This window comes from Gadus morhua, chromosome 18 (genome assembly GCF_902167405.1).
Source record: "Gadus morhua chromosome 18, gadMor3.0, whole genome shotgun sequence".
Lineage (NCBI taxonomy): Eukaryota > Metazoa > Chordata > Actinopteri > Gadiformes > Gadidae > Gadus > Gadus morhua.
In genome coordinates, this window is record NC_044065.1 from 1,305,856 (window position 1) to 1,329,447 (window position 23,592).

At 48.9% G+C, this 23,592-nt stretch overlaps 2 protein-coding genes across 2 annotated transcripts in view; one reads left to right on the top strand and one right to left on the bottom strand.

Moving 5' to 3' along the window:
• Positions 1-17,186, bottom strand: part of taok2b (TAO kinase 2b) — a 22,140-nt gene extending 4,954 nt beyond the window's left edge. Inside the window, 17 exon segments of the mRNA XM_030339643.1 lie at positions 4,613-4,852; positions 5,732-5,935; positions 6,596-6,724; positions 7,448-7,625; positions 8,041-8,300; positions 9,049-9,255; positions 9,946-10,113; positions 10,361-10,442; positions 10,873-10,966; positions 11,701-11,792; positions 12,146-12,259; positions 12,514-12,610; positions 13,293-13,338; positions 13,738-13,839; positions 14,218-14,289; positions 14,539-14,679; positions 16,545-17,186. Of these exon segments, the coding sequence (XP_030195503.1) occupies positions 4,613-4,852; positions 5,732-5,935; positions 6,596-6,724; positions 7,448-7,625; positions 8,041-8,300; positions 9,049-9,255; positions 9,946-10,113; positions 10,361-10,442; positions 10,873-10,966; positions 11,701-11,792; positions 12,146-12,259; positions 12,514-12,610; positions 13,293-13,338; positions 13,738-13,839; positions 14,218-14,289; positions 14,539-14,670 (2,217 nt within the window). The 5' untranslated portion in view covers positions 14,671-14,679; positions 16,545-17,186.
• Positions 17,187-18,966: 1,780 nt separating this feature from the next.
• cabp5a (calcium binding protein 5a) lies at positions 18,967-23,417 on the top strand. Its single transcript, XM_030339647.1, has 7 exons — positions 18,967-19,222; positions 19,712-19,761; positions 21,062-21,092; positions 21,636-21,779; positions 22,294-22,403; positions 22,797-22,944; positions 23,213-23,417. The coding sequence occupies exons 1-7, from the start codon at positions 19,189-19,191 to the stop codon at positions 23,239-23,241; spliced, it is 546 nt and encodes a 181-aa protein (XP_030195507.1). The 5' UTR covers positions 18,967-19,188; the 3' UTR covers positions 23,242-23,417.
• Positions 23,418-23,592: the final 175 nt, after the last annotated feature.

A 23,592-nucleotide genomic window follows, 5' to 3' on the forward strand; every position in this document is an offset into this window, starting at 1 on the left:
AGGGGGGAGCAGTGAGGAGAGGGCAGGGAGGAGGAAGAGGAGAGGAGGAGAAAGGAGGTGGTGAGAGGAGGAGAGGACAGAGGGGATGAGGAGGAGAGAAAAGAAGGGAGAGATGATAGGAGAGGAGGAGAGGACAGGAAGTGAGAGGAGGTGAAAGAAGGAGGAAGGTGAGGGTAAAGGAAAGAGAGATGAGGGAGGGGTAAGAGAGGGAAGAGGAGAGGAGATGGGAGAGGAGGAGGAGGAAGAGGATGAGAGGAGAGTGAAGAGAGGAGAGGAGGATAGGAAACATAGGTGGAGCTCCCAGCTTTTCAAAGTTAAAGTCCTGCCTAGTGTTTCAGGAGCCAACTGACTTATTTGAGCAGTGCAGCTCTGGAGCAGAGGGAGGGAAGGACTTTTACTTTGTAAATGTTCAATCGTTTCTGTGTGTGTGTGTGTGTGTGTGTTTCTGTGTGTGTCAGAGTAGATGAGGAATACTGAGAGATCCCAGCTCTACCGGCTAGTATCTCAGCAGACAACACTCCCTGCATCTCCACAAGATATTACCCGGGATGAGCAGACGCAGGGAAAAAACAAGAACCTCCATCTACCCATTCATCCAGGTGTCCAGTGTGTGTGTTTGTGTGGGGGGGGGAGGGGGGGGCTGTATCTGGGGGTGGGGGTGAGGCTGGTGGGAGATCCAGGGTGGGGTCATCCACCCTCCGGGCTCTTAGTAAATTAACCATGCAAACATGTCAACTACATAGAGATCAACATGTTTTAGTGTGATGTCTCCAGGACACTTATTCGGCCCAGTTTAGCTTTTCTATGGAGGACTGCAGATCATTTTAAGGGAGATCTAGAAATAACTAGAACATTTAGATGCCAATCCAGAATACTGTGTTCTTCAATGTACTTCCAAGTCATCGCTGGTCAACAGCAGTACCGGGGTCATTTCTCGTTCTGCTTCAGACCAAACAACTGAAGCATTATGTAACCGTCCATCTTTAATGGTCTCTGTATTCCACAGACCATCTGATAGCATGATTCATCAAGCACCCTCATTCTCTCAGACCCATCGCGACCACTGCACCAACGGCAACCTGTGCCAGTACCATGCTAGCTATCGAGCCGGCTAGCAGGATGTGAAGCGCGGCAGAGAACGGGGTGAATTAGATTAGATTGGTGGCCGGAGGAGAACAGGGAGGGTGGGGATTATGACGACGATGATGATTGGGTGGAAATTAAAATGAAGTGGCAGGGTAATATTCTTTCAGATTAAATTAATTTAATCGTAAAAAACGGATATAAAGACAAGAGGATAAATGAAAACTCAAATAATAAAACAAAACAATGATTTCAACACAAAACTATTTATTTTTGGTGTAATTACAAATTAAAAGTGACAGAGCTTTACAACATGCCAACAGACACTAAAAACGATGAAATGAAAACAAAATGGCTGCCAACATAAAGCAGTAGTGAAATACTGCAGGGGTTCAAAACATACATATGGTGTATATGTAGACAAGTATAATAACATGTAGACAAACATACATATACAGCACAGGTATGCCATCACATGCACACAAACATACATGTACACCACAAGTACATTTACACATGTATACAAACATACGTATACACCACAAGTACACTTAAACAAACAAAGACACGTACATGTACACAAACACACACATAAGGACACAGGAAGGAAGTCTGTTACAAACAACAAATCATATTCAAACAATTGTTGGGAAAACACTTCTTTGTTTGGGACAAACGTCTGTTTCCAGGATCCATGTTCTCAGTCTACAGACCAAACTATTCCTTCTCTAACTGCTGTCTAAGGCCCCAGGGCAAACATTCTTCATAAAGATATCAACTCTAATTCATCCCTGCAGAAGGTCCTTTAACCTAGGTGCACAGTAAGGCCTCTCCGGTACTGAATAAATACTAGTGGAAGAACTATCTGCTAACGACTCCATTGGGAGACCGTAAACTAGATGTTCACATTCAGTAGTTCTAACAATCTTTGGAATCTTAGTTTTTAAAATTGCACACCCAACAAGATTGTCTATGGCTTCAGATAAATAAAAGAAGTAAAACCATTATAAAAGTAGAGTTGTTCTATTACACCAAAAGTTTAAATGTTTGTTTCTTGCGTTTGATATATCTTACTTTTATATAAAAAAAAAAATCAAGTTTCAGACCTTTGGTCACAGCTGGCCTGAATTAAATAGAACATTAGAAAAACTCTGACTAAAAAAGAATCAAGTTTACATGGTAAATAAAAAGAGTACTGCATAAATATTGCAATAACAAATCTGATATAAAACTATGCCTGGACCGTTTTGAACAATTGAGACATTTAAGTAGCTATAAACATGTTAAAGTCTTTAAGTCTTTGGAAGAGGGGATCGTCCTTCAGGCTGTCCTCACATTTTATTGCACTCATCTTAGGCTAGCTAGAGCTAAGGTTCAGGGGCTAGTGAGCTAGCATCTAGACAAGGGGCCAACTAGCTAGAATCTAGCCCGCTTTAGGAGATATCTAGGGTCTAGCTTCAGTGGCTAGCTAGTTAGCAGGGACTTAGTGCTCCGGGGGGTGAATGTTCACATGCGTGTGCCCTCTCACACCAACACTTAACAACACTCTGAGATCATACGACTGACACAAAACAAAAAAAACATCAACTCATACCCAACACAAAAGATTGCACAAACACGGTCTTCACAATAACCATAAATATGTCTTATAAAACAAGAACAGAATCAAAGAAAAAATGATAATTAAAAAAAACAAAAACTTTTACAAAAAGCATGATGGTGAAACATATAAAGATCACATGACACCTATCCTCGTTACAATCAGCCCATCTCACCTAACCCTTAATTACCACCAGCCAATCACTTCATTGGACATAGGGTGTTGCCTTCTTAATAAACGACACACTATGGACCCAAGCTCCTTCAATAAAAACTCTGCCTGACACACAAACACACACACACACACACACACACACACACACACACACACACACACACACACCCTTTATCTCCAGGGCCGGGCCTTGCCCCTGACGAACCTCCCCGAGGAGGTCCTCCTCAGCCCACACTCCCAGCCCTTCTCCTCCCTGAAGCCCCTCTCCCTGTCCAGCCTGAACCTCCTCTCCCTCTCGATCCGCCTCCTCTCCCGCTGCCGCCGCTCCCGCTCCTCGCGGGGCAGGAGGCGGGGCAGTCGGCTCGGCCTCTCCTCCCGCAGGAGCCCCAGAGCGTGGAGCCGGCGCAGGACGCCCGGCGGCAGCTCCCTGAGCACGCGGCCGGCCAGCGCCAGCACCAGGGCGTTGGCCTGGTCGGCCAGCATGCCCACGGGCCGGCGCAGGAAGCGGCGCAGCCAGGAGGAGGCGCGGCCCAGCGCGGCGAGGCAGCGGGGCCGGGCGGGGCCGCGATCGGGCGCCAGGCTCCGCAGGGGCACGGGGATGCGCGAGCGCAGGACGCCCCAGTTGCGCCCCGCCTTGGGGAACATCTGGTACAGGTTCCGCTCGGCCACACCCCCCAGCAGCGATTGGCAGAGGGCGAAGAGGGGGCGGGGCAGGCGGAAGAGGAGGCGCATGGCGAGGCGCGAGAGGCGCCGGGGGAGGCGGCGGGCCGGCTTGACCACGAGCACCAGCAGGAGGTAGAGCGACAGGAAGAGGGACAGGAAGAGGGAGGGCGAGCTCAGGAAGTAGGCCGACACCAGCACCACGGGGACGTAGTAGAGCTCCAGGCTCAGCGATAGGCCGAGGCTCAGCAGGCCACACCCCCAGACGCTGACGGACAGGAAGGAGGAGAGCGACAGGGAGCAGAGCGAGCGCAGCAGGAGGAAGCAGAAGAAGAGGGCGAGGAAGAGGAGCTCGGCAGAGAGCAGCAGGGAGGAGAGCGAGGGCAGCGGGGGGGTGCGGCGGAGCGAGAGGAGGAAGACGGCGAGCAAGAGGAGGGTGAAGAAGGAGGGATGGGCGGCGATGGAGAGGGTGAGGAGCAGACAGACGGCGTGGGAGAAGAGGGAGGGGAGGGAGGAGGGGGCGGGGGGAGGAGCTGCCGCGGGGGGGGAGGGCTCCAGCTCGTCCAGGGAATGGGGGAAGTAGAACTCCGAGAGCTCGTCCAGCTCCCGCTCCCGCTGACGCCGCCGCCGCTCCAGGGAGGGGGAGTGGAGGAGGTCGGACGGACAGCCGTCGGCCACGCCCCTGCCTTCCTCCTCTTCCTCTTTCTTCGCCTCGCTACCTTCGTCGTGCTGGCTCCACCCCGTCTCCGCCCCTCCCTCTCTCTGGGCGTCCGTCTTTTCCTCCTTCAGTCGGTCCACCTCCTCCTGCCCTTCTGCCATCCTGCCTTCCTCTGCCTTCGTCACACGTTCTCTACCCTCCTCCCCCTCGCCTCCCTCCTCCTCCCTCTCGCCCTCGGCCCCCCCCTCCCTCTCCTCCCACCCTACCTCCTTCCCCTCCGTTCCCTTGCTCTCTTCCACACCTTTCTCCTCCCTCTCCTCCCCTCCCCTCTCCCCCTCCTCCCCTCCCACCATCACCGCGGGTCCCGGGGGTCGGGGTCGTTCCGGGGGGGCCCCCGGGCAGCCGTCTGGGGGCCCCTGGTCCCCGCTCTCACTCACTTTCAGGCTCTTGGGCTGCTGCCGGACCTCCACGGCGTGCTTCTGCCTCAGCTCCTGCTCCCGCCTCTTGTTGTACTCCATCTGGTTGGTGAGCTCCGTCTGGTGCTGCGTGCGGATCAGCTCGGCCCGCGTGCGCTGCACCAGCCCCAGCTGGCGGAACTCCACCTCCTGGGTGGACTCGTGGTGCCGCAGCAGCATGGCGCACTCCAGGTCCTTCAGCGTCTGCTTTTTGTTCAGGTCCTGGGGTTTAAAACAGAGGGTTAAAAACTATTGACTGAACATAGGTTTAAAAACTATTGATTGATCCCATTTCAGAACACTGCTTTCTGTAACTAATTTAAACATGTTTGCACTGGGAGGAAATGCTCAAAACAGAATAAAGTGCAAAAACAATGCTGCCGCATTGTGCTGTGACATTTTTAAATAATAATAATATAATAAAAATAAAAGATCCTTTTTTTTTTCTTCAGATCCTGTTCTTCTACAAGGTGCTATTATAAGATTCTCTACGGGGTCGCTGTGTGTTGTACCTCTGGGAGACGGTCCTGCTCTACTCGATATAGGATCCTTGGATCTAGGATCTAGACGATTCTACTAGAAGGTTCTAGGAGAAGGTTCTCCAGGGTGGAGGTATGTTCTCTGTCCCTCTGAGCAGGTCCTGCTCTACTCTAGAGGTCCTACCACTAGAAGGTTCTCCAGTGTGTTCTCTACCTCTCTGAGCAGGCCCTGCTCTACTCTAGAGGTCCTACCACTAGAAGGTTCTCCAGTGTGTTCTCTACCTCTCTGGTCAGGCCCTGCTCTACTCTAGAGGTCCTACCACTAGAAGGTTCTCCAGTGTGTTCTCTACCTCTCTGAGCAGGTCCTGCTCTACTCTAGAGGTCCTACCACTAGAAGGTTCTCCAGTGTGTTCTCTACCTCTCTGGTCAGGCCCTGCTCTACTCTAGAGGTCCTACCACTAGAAGGTTCTCCAGTGTGTTCTCTACCTCTCTGAGCAGGTCCTGCTCTACTCTAGATGTCCTACCACTAGAAGGTTCTCCAGTGTGTTCTCTACCTCTCTGAGCAGGTCCTGCTCTACTCTAGAGGTCCTACCACTAGAAGGTTCTCCAGTGTGTTCTCTACCTCTCTGAGCAGGTCCTGCTCCAGGTTGTGCCGCGCCAGCAGCATCTTCCTCTTGTACTGGCGGCACTGCAGCTCGTAGTACTGCCGCTGCCGCCGCAGCAGCCCCGCCTCCTCCTCCGCCTGCATCTGCTGCAGACACTCCTTCTGCCGCACCAGCCACTCCTGCTTCTCCCGCTTCGGGGTGGACTGGTTCTCGTTCAGCTCCTGGTGGGGGGGGGGCGGGAACACACAAACTTCAGACACATGCACAGGCACGGTATGGTACATGCAGTACCTCTGGTCAGGGTTAGGGTTAGACGCCTGAGGTGGCCAGGACATGTCTTGAGGACGGAGCATCTTAACAGTCGCCTTAAGATGCGACGCCACCGGGCGAAAGGAAACCTGGGAGGATGAAAACCACCTGGCGCACAACCGTGACACAAGAGCTGAACAGATGAACCCGTCACGTAGAGAGTCCACACACGCTGCCAGGGACCGAATGCAATGGAGGGGGCTCGTTGAAGCCTCATGTCCCATAGGGGACGAAGAGGGGGGTGTGACGAGTACCTCGGGTTGGTCCTTACTTAGGTTCTCCAGACATACTATTATGAATACTATACTAAATACTATTTAGCTACAAGATACACACACTGGGTTCCACCGCAGTAGGCTGCTCTGCTGGTCTGATCAGAGTCTGAGCTGTTTGTGTTGAATAGTCATGGCTCGTCTAGAGGAGTGTGTAAAGTGGTTAGCAGATCAAGGAGGAGTGGGACCCTTCCAGCTGGTCCTGGGTCAGCCATTCCGTCTTGTCGTGAGTTAGGCCTGGTGAGGTATGGTTAAGGTTAAGGTGTGCCTGTCTGAGGTGTGTCAGGTTAAGGTTAGTACCTCTTTGAGCTGGTCCTTGCGTTGGCGGTACTGCCTCTTCTGGGCCTCCAGGAGGCTGGTGAGCTCCTTCTTCTGCTGGGTCAGGATGTGCTGCTGGAACTTCTTCTCCTCGGCCAGCGCAGCCTTCATCTGCAGAGGAAACACCACGTTCACAACCACTCATACATCTGGACCACTTCACACATACTGCTACCTTCCAGCACTATACTGCTGCCTTCATCTGCAGAGGAAACACCACGTTCACAACCACTCATACAGCTGGACAACCTCACATCTACTGCTACCTTCCAGCACTATACTGCTGCCTTCATCTGCAGAGGAAACACCACGTTCACAACCACTCATACAGCTGGACAACCTCACATCTACTGCTACCTTCTCACGCTAAGATGACTTCACATCTACTGCTACCCTCTTGAACCTTCCCAACTACTGATCAACTAGATGGACCAAGACAAGCATAACCTTGTGTTTATATTGACTGCTACCTTCTAGTGCCTTCACATCTACTGCCTTCATCTGGCGATAAACTCCAAGACGAAACACATCTACTGTTACCTTCTCGTACCTTTCCATCTATTGCCTTCGTTGGAAGGTAAATCCCACCGCAACTTTATTTATACTGCTACCTCTAACATCTTCACATGTATCTGGACCAAGACAAACAAATCAGGCTCACATCAACTGCTACCTTCTATTACCGTCACCGGCAACCTCTCCTGCTCGAAGCAGGAGAATCCTTCACATTGTCTGGTGTCCATCCAAACCAACTCCCCCTCGTCCCTCTCCTCCTCCCCCCCCCTGCTCCTCTCCCTCCTCCTCTCCCCCCTCCTCCCCCCTCCTCCCCCTCACCTCCTTGTCCAGGATGGCGTGGTGCTTCTTGGTCAGCTTGTCCCCCTCCCCAGAGAAGCTGCCCCTCTGCCCCTCCAGCTCCTTGTCCAGCCTCAGCTGGTGCTCGTCCATCTCAGACTTCAGCTTGTTCTCCAGACCCATCAGCTGCTTCTGGTGCTGCCGCCGCATGCGCTTGTACCTGCACCGGGTCAAAGGTCAGAACGGAGATGCATAGGGCCAAACGGATTCAAAACCAAACGTGTGGATCCGTTCATTTACGTCCAGCAGGCGCGTTCATACTTGGTAACGTGGTACCTTCTAGTGAATTGATGTTCATTAAGGAGCAGTAGAGGTCAGGGGTCAACCTGCTCTAGGGTTCCTACAGGTAGGCGGTGGACATAGGGGTTTGACCCAGAACCTTCCTGCTGGGTGGCGAGTACCCTCCTCGCTATACCGCTACACAAGCGGGCATTCAGTACGACTCCCTCCCTATGCAGTGTGTGTGTGTGGTTTAGTTGACCGGGACCACGTACAGAACAGGTTCTAGAACAGTTAGCTGAACGGTAAACATATGGATACATGATGTTGGGTTATATATTTATGGGTATACATACCCTGACATCTGCTCCCTCAGAGCCGACCCCTGCTCGTGTTCTTGGATCTGCCGGGTCACCAGGCTGGCCGTTCTGATGGTGGCGAAGTGGTCCCGTCCTCGCCTCCGCCTCCCTCCTCCTCCGCCCCCTCCTCCACCTCCCCCTCCGCCCCCACCGCCTCCCCCGACTCCCCCGCCTCCCACGACCCCCACCAAGGACAGGCCGTCCCGCTGAGAGTCCAACTCCGGCTGGTAGGGGTCATCGTAGATGTTGTCATGGCTCTGCAGGGAGGGAGAGGGGGAGAGAGAGAGAGAGAGAGAGAGAGAGAGAGAGAGAGAGAGAGAGAGAGAGAGAGGGGGAGAGAGAGAGGGGGAGAGAGGGAGAGAGAGAGAGAGAACGAGAGAGAGAGAGAGAGAGAGAGAGAGAGAGAGAGAGAGAGAGAGAGAGAGAGAGAGAGAGAGAGAGAGAGAGGGAGAGAGAGAGAGAGAGAGAGAGAGGGAGAGGGAGAGGGAGAGAGAGGGGGAGGGTGAGAGGGAGAGAGGGAGGGAGGGAGAGAGAGAGAGAGAGAGAGAGAGAGAGAGAGGGGGAGAGAGAGGGGGAGAGAGAGAGAGAGAGAGAGAGAGAGAACGAGAGAGAGAGAGAGAACGAGAGAGAGAGAGGGAGAGAGAGAGAGAGAGAGAGAGAGAGAGAGAGAGAGAGAGAGAGAGAGAGAGAGAGAGAACGAAGAGAACGAGAGAACGAGAGAGAGAACGAGCGAGAGCGAGAGAACGAGAGAACGAGAGAGAGAACGAGCGAGAGCGAGAGAGAGAACGAGCGAGAGCGAGAGAGAGAACGAGCGAGAGCGAGCGAGAGCGAGAGCGAGAGAGAGAGAGAGAGAGAGAGAGAGAGAGAGGGGGAGAGAACGAGAGAACGAGAGAACGAGAGAGAGATCATTAAAAACATTTTTTTTGTCTTTGTGATGCATTACATGCAGACACAGACAGATACATGTACAGAGAGACAGGCAGACAGTCAGACAGTCAGACGGACCAGTGGTTTGTGCAGGACGGAGCTGTTGGAGGTGACGGTGTGCTCCCCCTCCCCCATCATGACCATCTCTCCGCTGTCGTCCGACCCGTCCGCCAGGCTGTTGACGGAGCTGCTCTGGGAGCTGGCGCTGATTGACATGCTGGGCAGCGAATGGGAGCTCTCCATGCTGCTGACCGTCCCCGTGCGCAGCATGTACTGCTCCGCGTCCTGCCGAGACAGAGGTGTCCCTGGTTAGTGACCAATCAGCCCCCTCTGCTCCAACGTTATCAACACAATCACTCCACCAACTAACCTCAGCGTACCTCCGCTCTAATCGCTCTACATTCAAATTGAATCACATCCAAACCTGAGCTTGGTGTCGTCCATTTAAACGTTGTAGTAAGTATGCAAGAACTATGTGATGCAGTACTAAGCCGTATGTAAATACTGTATCTGGAATATGTCTTTAATCTGTTTATCCGGCCTTAATCGAAAAAAATGCATGTGATGCAAGCAAACGTACTGAGTGGACTCAGTGACGGAGGTCAGGAATGAAGGAGCAGTGGGCAGTGTGTGTGTGTGAGAGTGTGTGTGTGTGTGTGTGTGTGTGTGTGTGCGTGCGTGTGGCCGTGTGCGTGTGCGTGTGGCCGTGTGTGTGTGTGTGCGTACGTGTGGCCGTGTGCGTGTGTGTGCGTGCGTGTGGCCGTGTGCGTGTGTGTGGCCGTGTGCGTGTGTGTGGCCGTGTGCGTGTGTGTGTGTGGCCGTGTGCGTGTGCACGTGTGTGTGTGTGTGTGTGTGTGTGTGTGTGTGTGTGTGTGTGTGTGTGTGTGTGGCCGTGTGCGTGTGCGGCCGTGTGTGTGTGTGGCCGTGTGTGTGCGTGTGTGCGTGCGTGTGCGTGTGTGCGTGTGCGCGCGTTACCTCCTCCTCCTCCGCCCCCTCGGGTGCTGGCCCGTTGTGGACCTCGTGGAACAGGATCTTCTTCATCTTGCGGTACTGCAGGTTGTCCAGCTCCCGCACCGCCTCCTTGGTCCGGGTGATCAGGTCCATCACCGCGGTAACGGGACGCTCCCTGCACAAGAAGTGATGCTGCGCAGGTACGGGAGGGGTCAAAGGTCAATAAGTGTTTGGGATGAACAAAGGATCTCTGCGTATTTTAAATTTGGGGAACACTAGCAGTATAACTTGTAGAGTACTATGATCCAGTAGTATTTAACCAGTAGATAACACCAGCAGTATAACTTCTAGATTCCTAGGACCTAGAAGTATTTAACCTGTGGAGAGCTCCAGCAGTATAAGTAAGATGTAACTCGTAGCGAGTACTGTAAGCCTGTACCTTGAGCAGCACATCAGAGGTAGGTCTGTCCTGAGCGATCTTCTGCAGGCAGGAGTCCACAAAGTTCCGGAAATAATCGGACCTGGGAGAGAGAGCAAGTGATGGGGAGGAAGAGATAGAGGTAGAGATGGATGGAGAGAGAGAGAGAGAGATGGAATGGTAGAGACAGGGGTGAAAGCAGAGGTAGAGGTGGAGAGAGAGGTAGAGATATATAGAGAGATAGAGACAGAGAGAGATGTAGAGGTAGAGAGAGTACGAGATGGAAGGTAGAGATAGATGGTAAGAGAGACATATAGTCAGTTTATCAAGCCAGTGGAAGGCTGTGGTTGTGTAGAGCAACAGAACTCCTGGTAATACTGGTCCAGAGTGCTGACTAACTTAAGTCGATGGACTATCCCCTGAGCAGGCTGATTTGTCGACGGAGCTAAGAGGAGCGAGCCCCAGGGGTGAGTCCTGTAGCTCAGGGGTAAGGGGGGGGGGGGTGTACACAGGGTTGGCGATGGGGGTCTTACCAGTGGCTGGACTGCAGGATAGGGCTCTCGTTCTGGGCTATGTGGTATAAGGCACTCATAGCATTCATGTTGAACAGCGGAGGCTTCCTCTCCGCTACAGGGAATGAGGAAGAAGAAGGTAAGAGGCGGGCTTCAGCTCAGGGCTATACAGCTAACCACAACTGCTTATTTATTGTATCCTACGTTTTACATACTATCTTGTTTTTTTAATGATGCTTCGTGCTATCGCGCTAATGCGCTATTCTCTTTTGCTGCTTTAACACTGAACATGTCCCTGCTGTGTGAGTAATGGAAGAGGATCTTTTCTTATTAACCTCCATTGCTTTATGCAGGTAACATTAGCATACCTAGCTCTGCGCAGGAAACAATAGCCTAGCTAGCTCTATGCATCTTACATCAGCCTACCTAGCTCTATAGAGGTACCATATGTAGCTCTATTCAGGTAACATTAGCATACCTAGCTCTATGCGGGTAACAATAGCCTAGCTAGCTCTATGCAGCTTACATCAGCCTACCTAGCTCTATAGAGGTACCATATGTAGCTCTATTCAGGTAACATTAGCATACCTAGCTCTATGCAGGAAACAATAGCCTAGCTAGCTCTATGCGGGTAACATCAGCATACCTAGCTCTATGGAGGTACCATTATCATACGTAGCTCTATTCAGGTAACATTAGCATACCTAGCTCTATGCGGGTAACAATAGCCTAGCTAGCTCTATTCAGCTAACATCAGCCTAGCTAGCTCTATGGAGATACCATTATCATACGTAGCTCAATTCAGGTAACATTAGCGTTCCTAGCGCTACACAGGTAACGATAGCCCACCTAGCTCTATGGCCGTGATGCCTAGGGACCACACGTCCACCTTGCCGTCGTACTGGCCCTCGTCCATGGCCAGGATCACCTCCGGGGCCATCCTGCAGTGAGGGGACCGACAACCTCAGCCGATGGAGGCTACCTCCACATGCACAGCAAAGGCTCATCACAGATTCAAACGTCTGTAGCTACACATGGTTGTTTGGGGACAATCTGTGCTCCGTATAAAGGACTTTATGTGTGAAACATGCCATGTTACATACTGTTCAATCAAATCCAACACAAGGAAAAGGTCTGATATTACTGCTGGGAGAAATAATACCACTACAGTATCAGGACTTAGGTTGCAGCATGGCTAGCACTGAAGCTAAGCTAGCACTGTATCATGGCTCAGGTTGTAGATGAGTTTACATTGTAACGCGGCTATTGGTTGCAACAGGGCCAAGGGGATTACCAGTAAGGCGTTCCCACAAAGGAGTTGGCCGGGGCGCAGATGGAGGCGGAGCCAAAGTCTCCAAGCTTCACCTGACCTGGCTCGGTCAGCAAGATGTTACCTGCCTTCACATCCCTGGAGGAGGGAGGGAGGGAGGGAGGGAGGGAGGGAGGGAGGGAGGGAGGGAGGGAGGGAGGGAGGGAGGGAGGGACAGACAGACAGACAGACAGACATGAAGCAAGACAAAATGTAAGAATGGATACTGAGTGTGTCTGAATGTGTGTACTTGTGTGTGTTTCTTTTCTTTTATTGATGTGCGAGTGTGTGTGCACACTACCAGCATGTTTGTTTGTGCGTGTGCATGTATGTGTGTGTGTCTGAGGCGTTACCTGTGAATCATGTTGTGTGAGTGCAGGTAGACCAGACCCTGCAATGCACCATGGGTAATGGCAGCAATCTCCACTTCCTGTAGGGGCTTCTTATGGACTGGAGAGGAAAACACACATCATCCAGTTGTTTACACATCTGTCTCCAACACATCCAGATGTTCATAACATCCATCTGTTCTACCACAACAGATGTTAACCTATCTGTCTCCAACACAATCACATGTTTATGACATCCCTCTCCTAACAACCAGATGTTTATAACATCCATCTCCTAACAACCAGATGTTTATAACATCCATCTCCTAACAACCAGATGTTTATAACATCCATCTCCTAGCAACCAGATGTTTATAACATCCATCTCCTAACAACCAGATGTTTATAACATCCATCTCCTAGCAACCAGATGTTTATAACATCCATCTCCTAGCAACCAGATGTTTATAACATCCCTCTCCTAACAACCAGATGTTTATAACATCCATCTCCAAGCAACCAGATGTTTATAACATCCATCTCCTAGCAAGCAGATGTTTATAACATCCATCTCCTAGCAACCAGATGTTTATAACATCGGTCTCCTAACAACCAGATGTTTATAACATCGGTCTCCTAACAACCAGATGTTTATAACATCGGTCTCCTAACAACCAGATGTTTATAACATCCATCTCCTAGCAACCAGATGCTTATAACATCCATCTCCTAGCAACCAGATGTTTATAACATCGGTCTCCTAGCAACCAGATGTTTATAACATGGGTCTCCAGTACGCTCACCTTCCAGCAGATCGGAGGCAGAGCCAAGGCAGTATTCCATCACCAGCTGGAACAACAGCATATGATCACGTTAATTAAAGTTTCTTTCATTACAAAAAATGAAAGAGATTTTGAGTAGAAGGTAGAGAGAAGGGTAGGCATATAGAGTATACTAACCCACGCAGTGTGGTAACATCCATGGCAGAGAGAGTAAAAGAGAGTAGAAGGTAGAGGTAGAGAGGGGTAGGTATAGAGGGTATACTAACCCATGCAGTGTGTTCCCTCAGGTAACATCCATGGTAGAGAGAGTTAAAGAGAGTAGAAGGTAGAGGTAGAGAGAGGGGTAGGTATAGAGGGTATACTAACCCATGCAGTGTGTTCCCTCAGGTAACATCCATGGTAGAGAGAGTTAAAGAGAGTAGAAGGTAGAGGTAGAGAGAGGGGTAGGTATAGAGGGTATACTAACCCATGCAGTGTGTTCCCTCAGGTAACATCCATGGTACTCCACGGTGTTGGGATGTCTCAACTTCTGAAGGAACTTCACCTCCTTTATGATGTCCTGCCATTTCTACATAAATCGATTAATGGATTAACACAATCATACACAAACACATGAATAACATACATGAATACTACAAATAGCTATTACCCCTCCCGTACCTGCGCAAAGTAGCCGCTACCAGTAGCTGTTAGAGGTAGTCTCTACCAGTAGCCCTACCAGTAGCTGTTAGAGGTAGTCTCTACCAGTAGCTGTTAGAGGTAGTCTCTACCAGTAGCCCTACCAGTAGCTGTTAGAGGTAGTCTCTACCAGTAGCTGTTAGAGGTAGTCTCTAGCAGTAGCTGTTAGAGGTAGTCTCTACCAGTAGCTGTTAGCGGTAGTCTCTACCAGTAGTCTCTACCAGTAGCTGTTCCAGGTATATGCTAGCAGTAGCTGCTGGAGACTCACCTCGTTGGACTGCTTGCCGCTATAGGACATCTTCTTGATGGCCACGACCTCATTGGTGCGGATGTCATGCGCCTGGAGGATCACAAAGGTCATTGAACAATCAAACAACCAATCAAAACACAAAATGTAAATAATAAAGAATAAAAATGTATCTCCATATTTGAAGGGATAAGCCAAATCCCCTCACCCTGCATTAACAGGTCACTAAAGCAATGTTCTGCTGTGCATCGGAAATGTTCCACTTGAAGATGATATCATTAGAAACGCTGAGGCTGTAATACTGCGTGATGCATCCACGCCTGGCCTGGGGGGTGTACTCACAAAGTATACGGCTCCGAAGCTCCCATGGCCGATCTCCCGGAGGTCTGTGAACAGCTTCTCGGGGTCGTCTCTGTAGAAGAGCTCCGCCACCTCCGGGTCCTTCAGGCTTCCAGCCCGGACACTCGTGGGCATTGCCAGCGCCTGACGACAAATAGGACCATCGGTTTAAAAGCTGCTGTAGGTCCTGGCTGAAACTGCCCAACCGGGCTCATTCAATCCGGCCCCCTAATCATCCTCCTGGCTGACTCATTAATTCCCTCACTCTCCACCTCAAGCTGGTGTGTGGTGAGTGTTTTGGCGCAGGCTGGGTGCCGTGCATCACCCCAGTGGGGGCTAGACACTGCTGGCAGTGAGTGAGGTCCCCCCCTTCAGTGTAAAGCGTCTTTGAGTGGGAGAAAGCGCTATTATCAATTCAATCCTTCTTCTTCTTCTGTACGACGATTCACGAACTATGATGCGAGCGTGAGGATTAAGGAATGCCATAACCAACTGCAGCTATCAGTGGGTGAGATGCGCTCCTTGCGAATATCCGTTCCGGTCGACTGCACCCCGGCCTTTGTATTAGAGGACTTCGATTTTAGCTCCTGATTCATTTCTGACTCATCAGTGCCTCTCTTCCCTGATCGCTATGGAGGATTCATCCTGCCTGTTGGTCACAAGCGTTATTGTGACTCCCCCACAGGTCGAAGAATGCAACACTTCTCCGTGGCAGACACGGGGAGGAAGGGAGCAGAAAGGACACAGGGGCGTTATTGGGAGTGTTTATATTCTAAATCATCTGCTCTTTTCTACCTTGTTTCTTTGCGACTCTGATATAGTTCCTACCTTGCTTTTTACTACTCGTCAGGTTAACAACATTACAACCAAGTCAGGTGAAATTCTAGGAGCGCGTGGTGGTGGGACTTCTTTGGACATTGGGGTTTGAAAACAGAAACTGTGGAGTGAAACACCCTAACCATGAGAATATCCTGTCCTAGATTAACCTCTGGGGAGGCACACATACTGGAGTCTAGCACATGTCCCGACAACAGTCTTAAAACAAGTTATCCGTAGCACAGGATAAAAAGATCCTCCCAAAAACCAGAACAAGTTTGTCCACCCCAGCATGATTCAACCTCATCTAACTACTGGAATAAATCTACTGTTCAATGAAGATGAGACAAAGCTAAATCTTAAGTAACTATGAATATACAAAGTGAAAAAGATTATTTAAATATAGGCTGTTATTATCATAGAGAAATATCAACACAAGATGTCAGAAGATATGGGGAAGTGTGGTCAGCAATGGGTTTCTTTATCACATTCACATTACTCATTAATAGATCAAGATTTCACTGAGGAAGTCTGGGGGTTGACTAAAAACAAGAAGTGTTCTGTCGACCATCATGCTGGCTCTTTTCAAACGCATCGATCTCATGAAAGGAACAGATCCTGTGGCCTGTCAACACTAAAGCATTCTGAAGGTGTTTTCATTGGTGCAGAATACACCTGCAAACATATTCTGCAAAAATACAGATTCACAAAGCATATTTCTACATTTATAATTGGTGGATGATAATCGGATAGTTATCATTATACGCGATGGGGGGTTTGAATCGACATGCATGCAGCATTTTGGACTTGGCTGGTTAATAAGGCTATCATAGTCCACTGGCACAGAAACACAATATGTATGGAGAGACGGATGGCTACCGTCAGCCAGCCGTTGAAGCAGCAGGCCGACAACAGGCCTTTATTATGACATGTCCATGTTTACACTCCAACCTGCATACAACAATCCTGCATACGAGACGGACAGTATATTTATTGCATTGTATATCCCGACAAGATACGATAACTGGTGCGGATAAAATACTGTCCGTTATATACAGAGGTGGCATTAGTGTTGATCTGATGAGAGCTGGGTGAATTTATTCGCGTGTATGCACATCACACCTGACAGGCCACCTAACCGGGCAAGTCAATAATCAATTCATCAATTAGATGATCAATGTTTCAGGTCTCACCGTGGCTTATGGTATCCACTGTAGCTAGCCGGGGCTAGCTAACCGGCCTGGGTGAGAAGAGTCTGGTCTCCCTGCGGCTTCTGTCCTCGTCTTTCTCAGGTTTATTCAAAACCAACCCGCCGCAGTCCGTCCATCCTGGCTCTGAATCAGTGTCCTCGCCATGATCGATTATCTATTATCTATCGGTTGGCTACCCCGGCTAGCACAGCGCAGCATCCGTTATGTGTCCGTTTATCAGCCCGCTAGCTGCAAGGTAGCTTAGCAGGCTAGTGGAGTGACGTCTACAAGGTAGCCTAGCAGGCTAGCTGGGGGTAGTTTAACGGGATAGCCGAGGGTAGCCTAGCCGGCTAGCGGAGGTGGCGACAGCGGAGCGATCTTCCCAATGAAAATCAGTGGTTAGTTCGAGCTAAACGTTAGCTTGGATGCTAGCGGTGCAGGGGAAGATAATAATAAAATACTGGAGCATGAATTGCAAACTTGTCCCCTCCGCTTATCGCTATAAGCTGTCATTACGTTGGTGTCGATCTCATCTCCGATTTTGACATTTTCTTTTTCTCCGATCCCATTCGGTGTTGTGCGTCCGGGACTCGGTGATGGCGGAGCGGGGCTGGAGCCGAGAAGAAAACGGAAGCTGAGTTGTGACGCTCAGGGCGGAGACGGTCCGCAGCGAAGCCCCCCTGTCACCCGGAGTTCCAGCAGAGATCACTGGTGTTCAAATTAGGGAAAACATATTGATAGTTTAATGTGATCATATTACATTCATGTTGGCAGGAAAAAAAATAGCTTATTTTTGGCAGCTTTGGTTGGTTGGCTCATGTGAATACAATCAGTATCCATATAATTTTTCAAAGCATTTTATTTCTTTTTATACACAAAAATATACACTAACCCTTACACACACAGATATATGCTCAAACCTACACAAACATTGTAATGGAATATTAACATTATGAGTTATAATGGAACTATTGACAGGTGACAATATATTAGACAATGGACATAGTGAATGATTGCCACCTGATGAGCACACACCATTACACACACAAAACACAACCCTATAAATACTCTTAAACACACACATAAAACACAGACCTCAAACAAATATAGTGTTTGAATACAAATAGACCAGAGGCTGCAGTTCACCATGGGTAATGGCAGCAATCTCCACTTCCTGTAGGGGACACCTATACATGCACACATCTATAAACGCACACAAGTATGGCTCAGACCCTCTCAAAATCTTCAAAGCTCCAAAAAGATGTGACCTTTGAACCCTGCCAGCGGACCAGGGCCAGGGAGGATGACCTGGGCAGGATTAAGGCTCTTATGCAAACAGATTTCACATGAATTTACATAAGACCATCCTGGCCACTAGTCAGCAGGGATGCTGCTCCCTGACGACTGCTGCCACGGCAACGCCATCCATCACACACATCAGTTTGACCGCGGATTTCCTGGAAGAATATAATCCTCCAATATACCTAAATATAAAATACTAATATAATCCTTTCCTCTACATAATGTAATCAATGCTGACAGATTATAACACTTTAAAAGATTAACTCTCATCCTAGCACTCTGTAATCCAGCCACTTTCTAATTGATGAAAAAACATTTGTGTGAAAACAATGATGGCTACGGATACATAAGGTCAGGGTTCTTCTGACCCAGACACAAGCCGGCAGCTTTCTGAGGGTTTCATTTCATCAAGATATTAAGATAAGACGATATGATCCCAACCCCTGATCACGGGATGTTCGGATCTATGTTTCATGGCAGAGAACAGTTGCCCAGATGAAGAGGATGTTAAAACCTGCCAGCGAAGTGATTCTACAACACCAGTATTCAGTATTCAGGACTATATCAATTCATCACAGAACTGTGTTAGCTTTAGGTCATCACTAATGCTAACAAAGTTTATCGATTAACTAATATAGTCCTGGTTCTACACTGACCGGGTTCTACATAAACTTGGTTCCAGATGTGGTTCTACACTGCTCTGGTTCTAAACTGACCTGGTCTGGGTGTGACCTGGATCCGAGCAGTTTGACCTGCTTGCGTGTCGATAGGTGAGTGTGAACTTTAAATAAGGAACCTGATGAGGCCAGCGGTTACTGCGAGCGGCCTGTCTGGTTGTCAGATGGCAGAGTGGCTCACCGGCTCTGGACTACAGACCTCTGCTCAGAGATCAGAGCCCTGAGGGGAGGAGAGAGAGAGAGAGAGAGAGAGAGAGAGAGAGAGAGAGAGAGAGAGAGAGAGAGAGAGAGAGAGAGAGAGAGAGAGAGAGAGAGAGAGAGAGAGAGAGGGATGGAGAGAGTGGGATGGAGAGAGTGGGATGGAGAGAGAGAGGGATGGAGAGCGAGAGAGAGAGGGATGGAGAGAGGGAGGGAGGTTGGATCCCACATGACCTGCCCCCTGCCTGTCACTTCACTGCTCCATCTACACAGCAATCCTCCACACACCCTGCACCCGTCCTACAGGACACACCACAGACCAGCACATACAGACAGAGAGACAGACAGACCAACAAAGGTAGGGGTTGGACCATTTGACCAGGACAGACAGACAGGAGTTAGACGAGTAGAGAGAGGAGAGACAGCACAAGGAGGGAAAGAGCGAACAAGGGCATCTTCTGGTTGTCTTTATGTTCCTGGAGAAAGACACACACTCACAACACGGTGAGTTTCTAAACCTTTTATTGAATATCTGAGAATACAGCCTGACTAAGGGAAACACAATAGAGTGACAACTGTTTGGAATGATCACGGACCAACTGGACTATATTCATGCATATTGATCCGTTATTAAATAAAAGATTCACATTTGTTAAAGAAACTGTGATAGCTTTAACAAATTATGTAGAATCTTAACTGGCATGTACAATGTAATTGTAAAATATCATCTATCTACATTGTAATAATTTACAATTTAGTTATTTTGAGAATGAAAGTGAATTCAGATCCATGGTTTAGGGGGCATCTTGCTTAGGGGGGCTGTGGACACTGGCGCTGGGGCTCCCTTTCACTCAAACACCCGGACCACTGGAATACACTCACCCACATGTAGTTATATCGCTTTATAGTTAGGGTTAGAAGACATCTCCTACTTACTTCTCCTGTCTCCTCCTGTCTCCTCCTGTCTCCTCCTGTGTCCTCCTGTCTCCTCAGAGATGAGTTTAGGAGCAGCCTGCATCTTCCTGCGTGGGGGAAAGAACACCGTGAGTGCAGCTGTGCAGTTCTTGTGTCTGTGTCTTCCTGTTCTATGTATGGGTGCCCGGGTATGTGTTTTTTATGTTCTGTTTGCTTGTGTTTGCCTGCCCTTTGAGTGTGTGTTTGTGCGCGTGTTTCCTCCTTTGTGGGTTTGTGTGTGTGTGTGTGTGTGTGTGTGTATATGTGTGTGTGTGTGTGTGTGTGTGTGTGTGTGTGTGTGTGTGTGTGTGTGTGTGTGTGCTTGTCTGTGTTTGTGTTACAGGATTGGGTAACACTTTATTATAAGGTGCCATAATAAATAGCAAACTAGTCATTACCTAACCCTTTGTTAATATTTGTTAATTGTTACTAAAATATCTATTTATCTATTTAGTTCTTTCATCATTAATTAGATATTAATTGTTTGCATAACCCTAACCCACACACGACCCTAACCCTAACCATAACACACAACCCTAACCCTAACCCTAACCAGCGACACTCCGTGGTCAGTGAAAAAAAACTATTAACTTGTGTCAAATAGATATTATAACAATTAACAAATATTAACAATGGGTTAGGTAATGACTAGGTTGCTATTTATTATGGCACCTTGTTATAAAGTGTTACCCGGGATTGTATTCCTTTCAAAAGCAGGGCAGCGTGTGTGTGTGTGTGCGTGAGTGCTTGTGTGTGTGCGTGTGTGTGTGGTGCACAGATGAGTGTGTGTGCGGTGGCACGTAGCCGCCAGTGTCAGATGTTAAAACTCTTAATCCCGCCATACTAATGGATTCATCAAGGACAGACATGTTGAATTAGAGCGAGGAGGACCATGTTTTATCCCATGTCAGTCCACACAGTCCATGCTTGTGTTGCCAGCCTCGACATTAAACACCAAATCTAAATCCAAACCGTTTTCGTACATGCCTTCTCGTTGCACATGCCCAGTCCACTTTAGCCTTCAGCAACCATTTGATCCTGTCTCAATCATACAATAGTGTTTTCAAAACCCTTTGCTTTCCATTTTCCCCCGAGTGACACTAGTTGACTCCAGCTCGTCCACTTGGTAGAGTGTCTTTGAACTTGTGTGTTTGTGGTGGACAGTAGTGCAAATTAGTGTGGACAGTAGTTAACATCATTGTGGACACTAGTTCACATCAGTGTGGACAGCAGTGCACATCAGTTTGGACAGCAGTAGTGTGTGCGTTTGATGACCAGTGAACTGCAGACACATGACAACGTGTCACATCTGTTTACGAGAGGCTGCACCGTGCGTTGCTGATGTTGTGTTACTAACACAGTGTGTGCTACTTCTCTTCGCTGCCACAGGAGAGAGAGCTGGCTGAAGACGAGATTGAAGGTACATTTATCTATACATTATTATCCATGCATTATTTACGTGTGATTAACTTCATATTTGTATTTATTTTTAAGATTTAGTTGGATAGATAAGCCCACCGCTGGACTGTACCAACTAGTAGCTTGAGCTACCCATCATGCATCTGGTTGGACACGCAACACTCCCACATTAGTTAAAAAAATAACAATCTCCCGTGGAGGGGAAGTAGGGGCCTTTAAAGTCGGTAGATGGCGAGGAACCAAGGCTCAGCATTGGCTTTTTAAGTGATTGCATGTGATTGCAAAATAGGTTTAAGTATTGTCCATGGACGTCAATCTATTCACCATGATGCCTTAGTCTACAATCAGCAAAGGCTATCAAATGTCAAATACTGATTATTACAAAGTATAATAATTCTTTCCAGAACTCTTCTTGGGCTAAAGTAATTGCATTTTGTGTGGCTCTGCCCGACCCCGTTGAATGTGTGTGTGTGTGTGTGTGTGTGTGTGTGTGTGTGTGTGTGTGTGTGTGTGTGTGTGTGTGTGTGTGTGTGTTGGTCTGCAGAGCTCCGGGAGGCCTTTAATGAGTTCGACAAGGACAAGGACGGCCTGATCAGCTGTAAGGACCTTGGCAACCTGATGAGGACCATGGGCTACATGCCCACCGAGATGGAACTCATAGAACTCAGCCAGAACATCAACATGAACCGTGAGTCCTCCTCCACCTCCACCACCACCACCACCCCCACCACCACCACCCCTACCAGCCCCACCTCCACCACCACCACCACCACCACCACCTCTACCATCTCCACCACCACCTCTACCATCTCCACCACCTCCACTTCCCCTATCACTACAACCCAGCACCACCTCTACCACCAACTCAACTAATTATAATAATACAGTGATGCTGATGAGAAGTAAAACCGTCCATCTCTTATCATCCATGAGTTCTCCTGCACGATGCCATCTCCGTGAGTTTTCATGCAATGATGTCGTAGAGTGAAGTGCTCTCATGCAGTGACGTAGTGCGTTCTCAAGAGGTGCTGTCACCCGGTGGTGTCATGTGTTCTGATGCGGCGTTGTGATGCGGTGGTGTCATGTGTTCTGATGCGGCGTTGTGATGCGGCGGTGTGATGCGGTGGTGTCATGTGTTCTGATGCGGCGTTGTGATGCGGTGGTGTCACGTGTGCTGATGCGGTGGTCTCATGTGTGGTCAGTGGGGGGCCGGGTGGACTTTGAGGACTTCGTGGAGCTCATGGCCCCCAAGCTGCTGGAGGAGACGGCCGGGATGATCGGCATGAAGGAGCTGAAGGACGCCTTCAAAGAGGTCTGTTATACACAGACCGATACCACACATTACCAATACCTCAGGTTATCAATACTCACCATTATCAATACCCCACGTTGTCAATACCCACCGTGAACAATACCCAACGTTATCAATACTCAACATTACCGAAACCCCACATTATCAATACCCATGTCTAATGTCAATATTTGTTAATACTCCCACTAATCTATTTAGTTTACAGCTAATATTATAATATTTCTATTGTATTCTAATTATTTCATGTCCAGTTTGTGTTTTCTTACACTTTTATTTGTATATTGAAATGTTGAAGGAACCAGAGAGCTTCATTACCAGTGACTGCTGCTGTCATTGTTATTCATATGAAAATAAACCATCTTGACTCTTGAATCGACTCGTGTCCTGGTGTAGTTTGACATGGACGGGGATGGGGAGATTACCACAGAGGAACTGCGCCAGGCGATGACCAAACTGATGGGCGAGCACATGGCCGCCAGCGAGATCGACGCCATCGTCAAGGAGGCTGACGACAACGGAGATGGAACCGTCGACTTCGAAGGTCAGATGACATGCATTAAGAACTGTGCTTCAATAATACCAGACGGGAAATTCAGAGAACTTTGTGTTGTTTTGGTTTTGGTTTTGGTTTTATTGTTCTCCCTTTGCATCACTTTTCATATTATTCTACTGTTCTGCACTTGCATGCACGTGCAACCCAAAATTGCAGTCTGGGATCAATAATGCACCATCTTATGTTATCTTGTCTTAACTTCCTGTTTGGACCTTCTTGTTTTGATGCGAGATTCTCTGACTCCTCTCCTCTCCAGAGTTTGTCCAGATGATGTCCCGCCAGTAGGACACCAGTAGGACACCAGTAGGACACCAGTAGGACACCAGAAGACAGGAGAACCCTCAATCATCTCAACCTCCTCTGAGCTGCTGATGAACCACACAGTTTGCAACAGCTCGCCTACACACACACACACACACACACACAGACACACACACACACACACACACACACACACACACACACACACAAACACCCACACACACACGCACGCACGCACGCACGCACGCACGCACACACACACACACACACACACACACACACACACACACACACACACACACACACACACACACACACACACACACACACAAACTTCTCAGGAGAGTTATCACACCTCTTGCTCATCAACGTGTA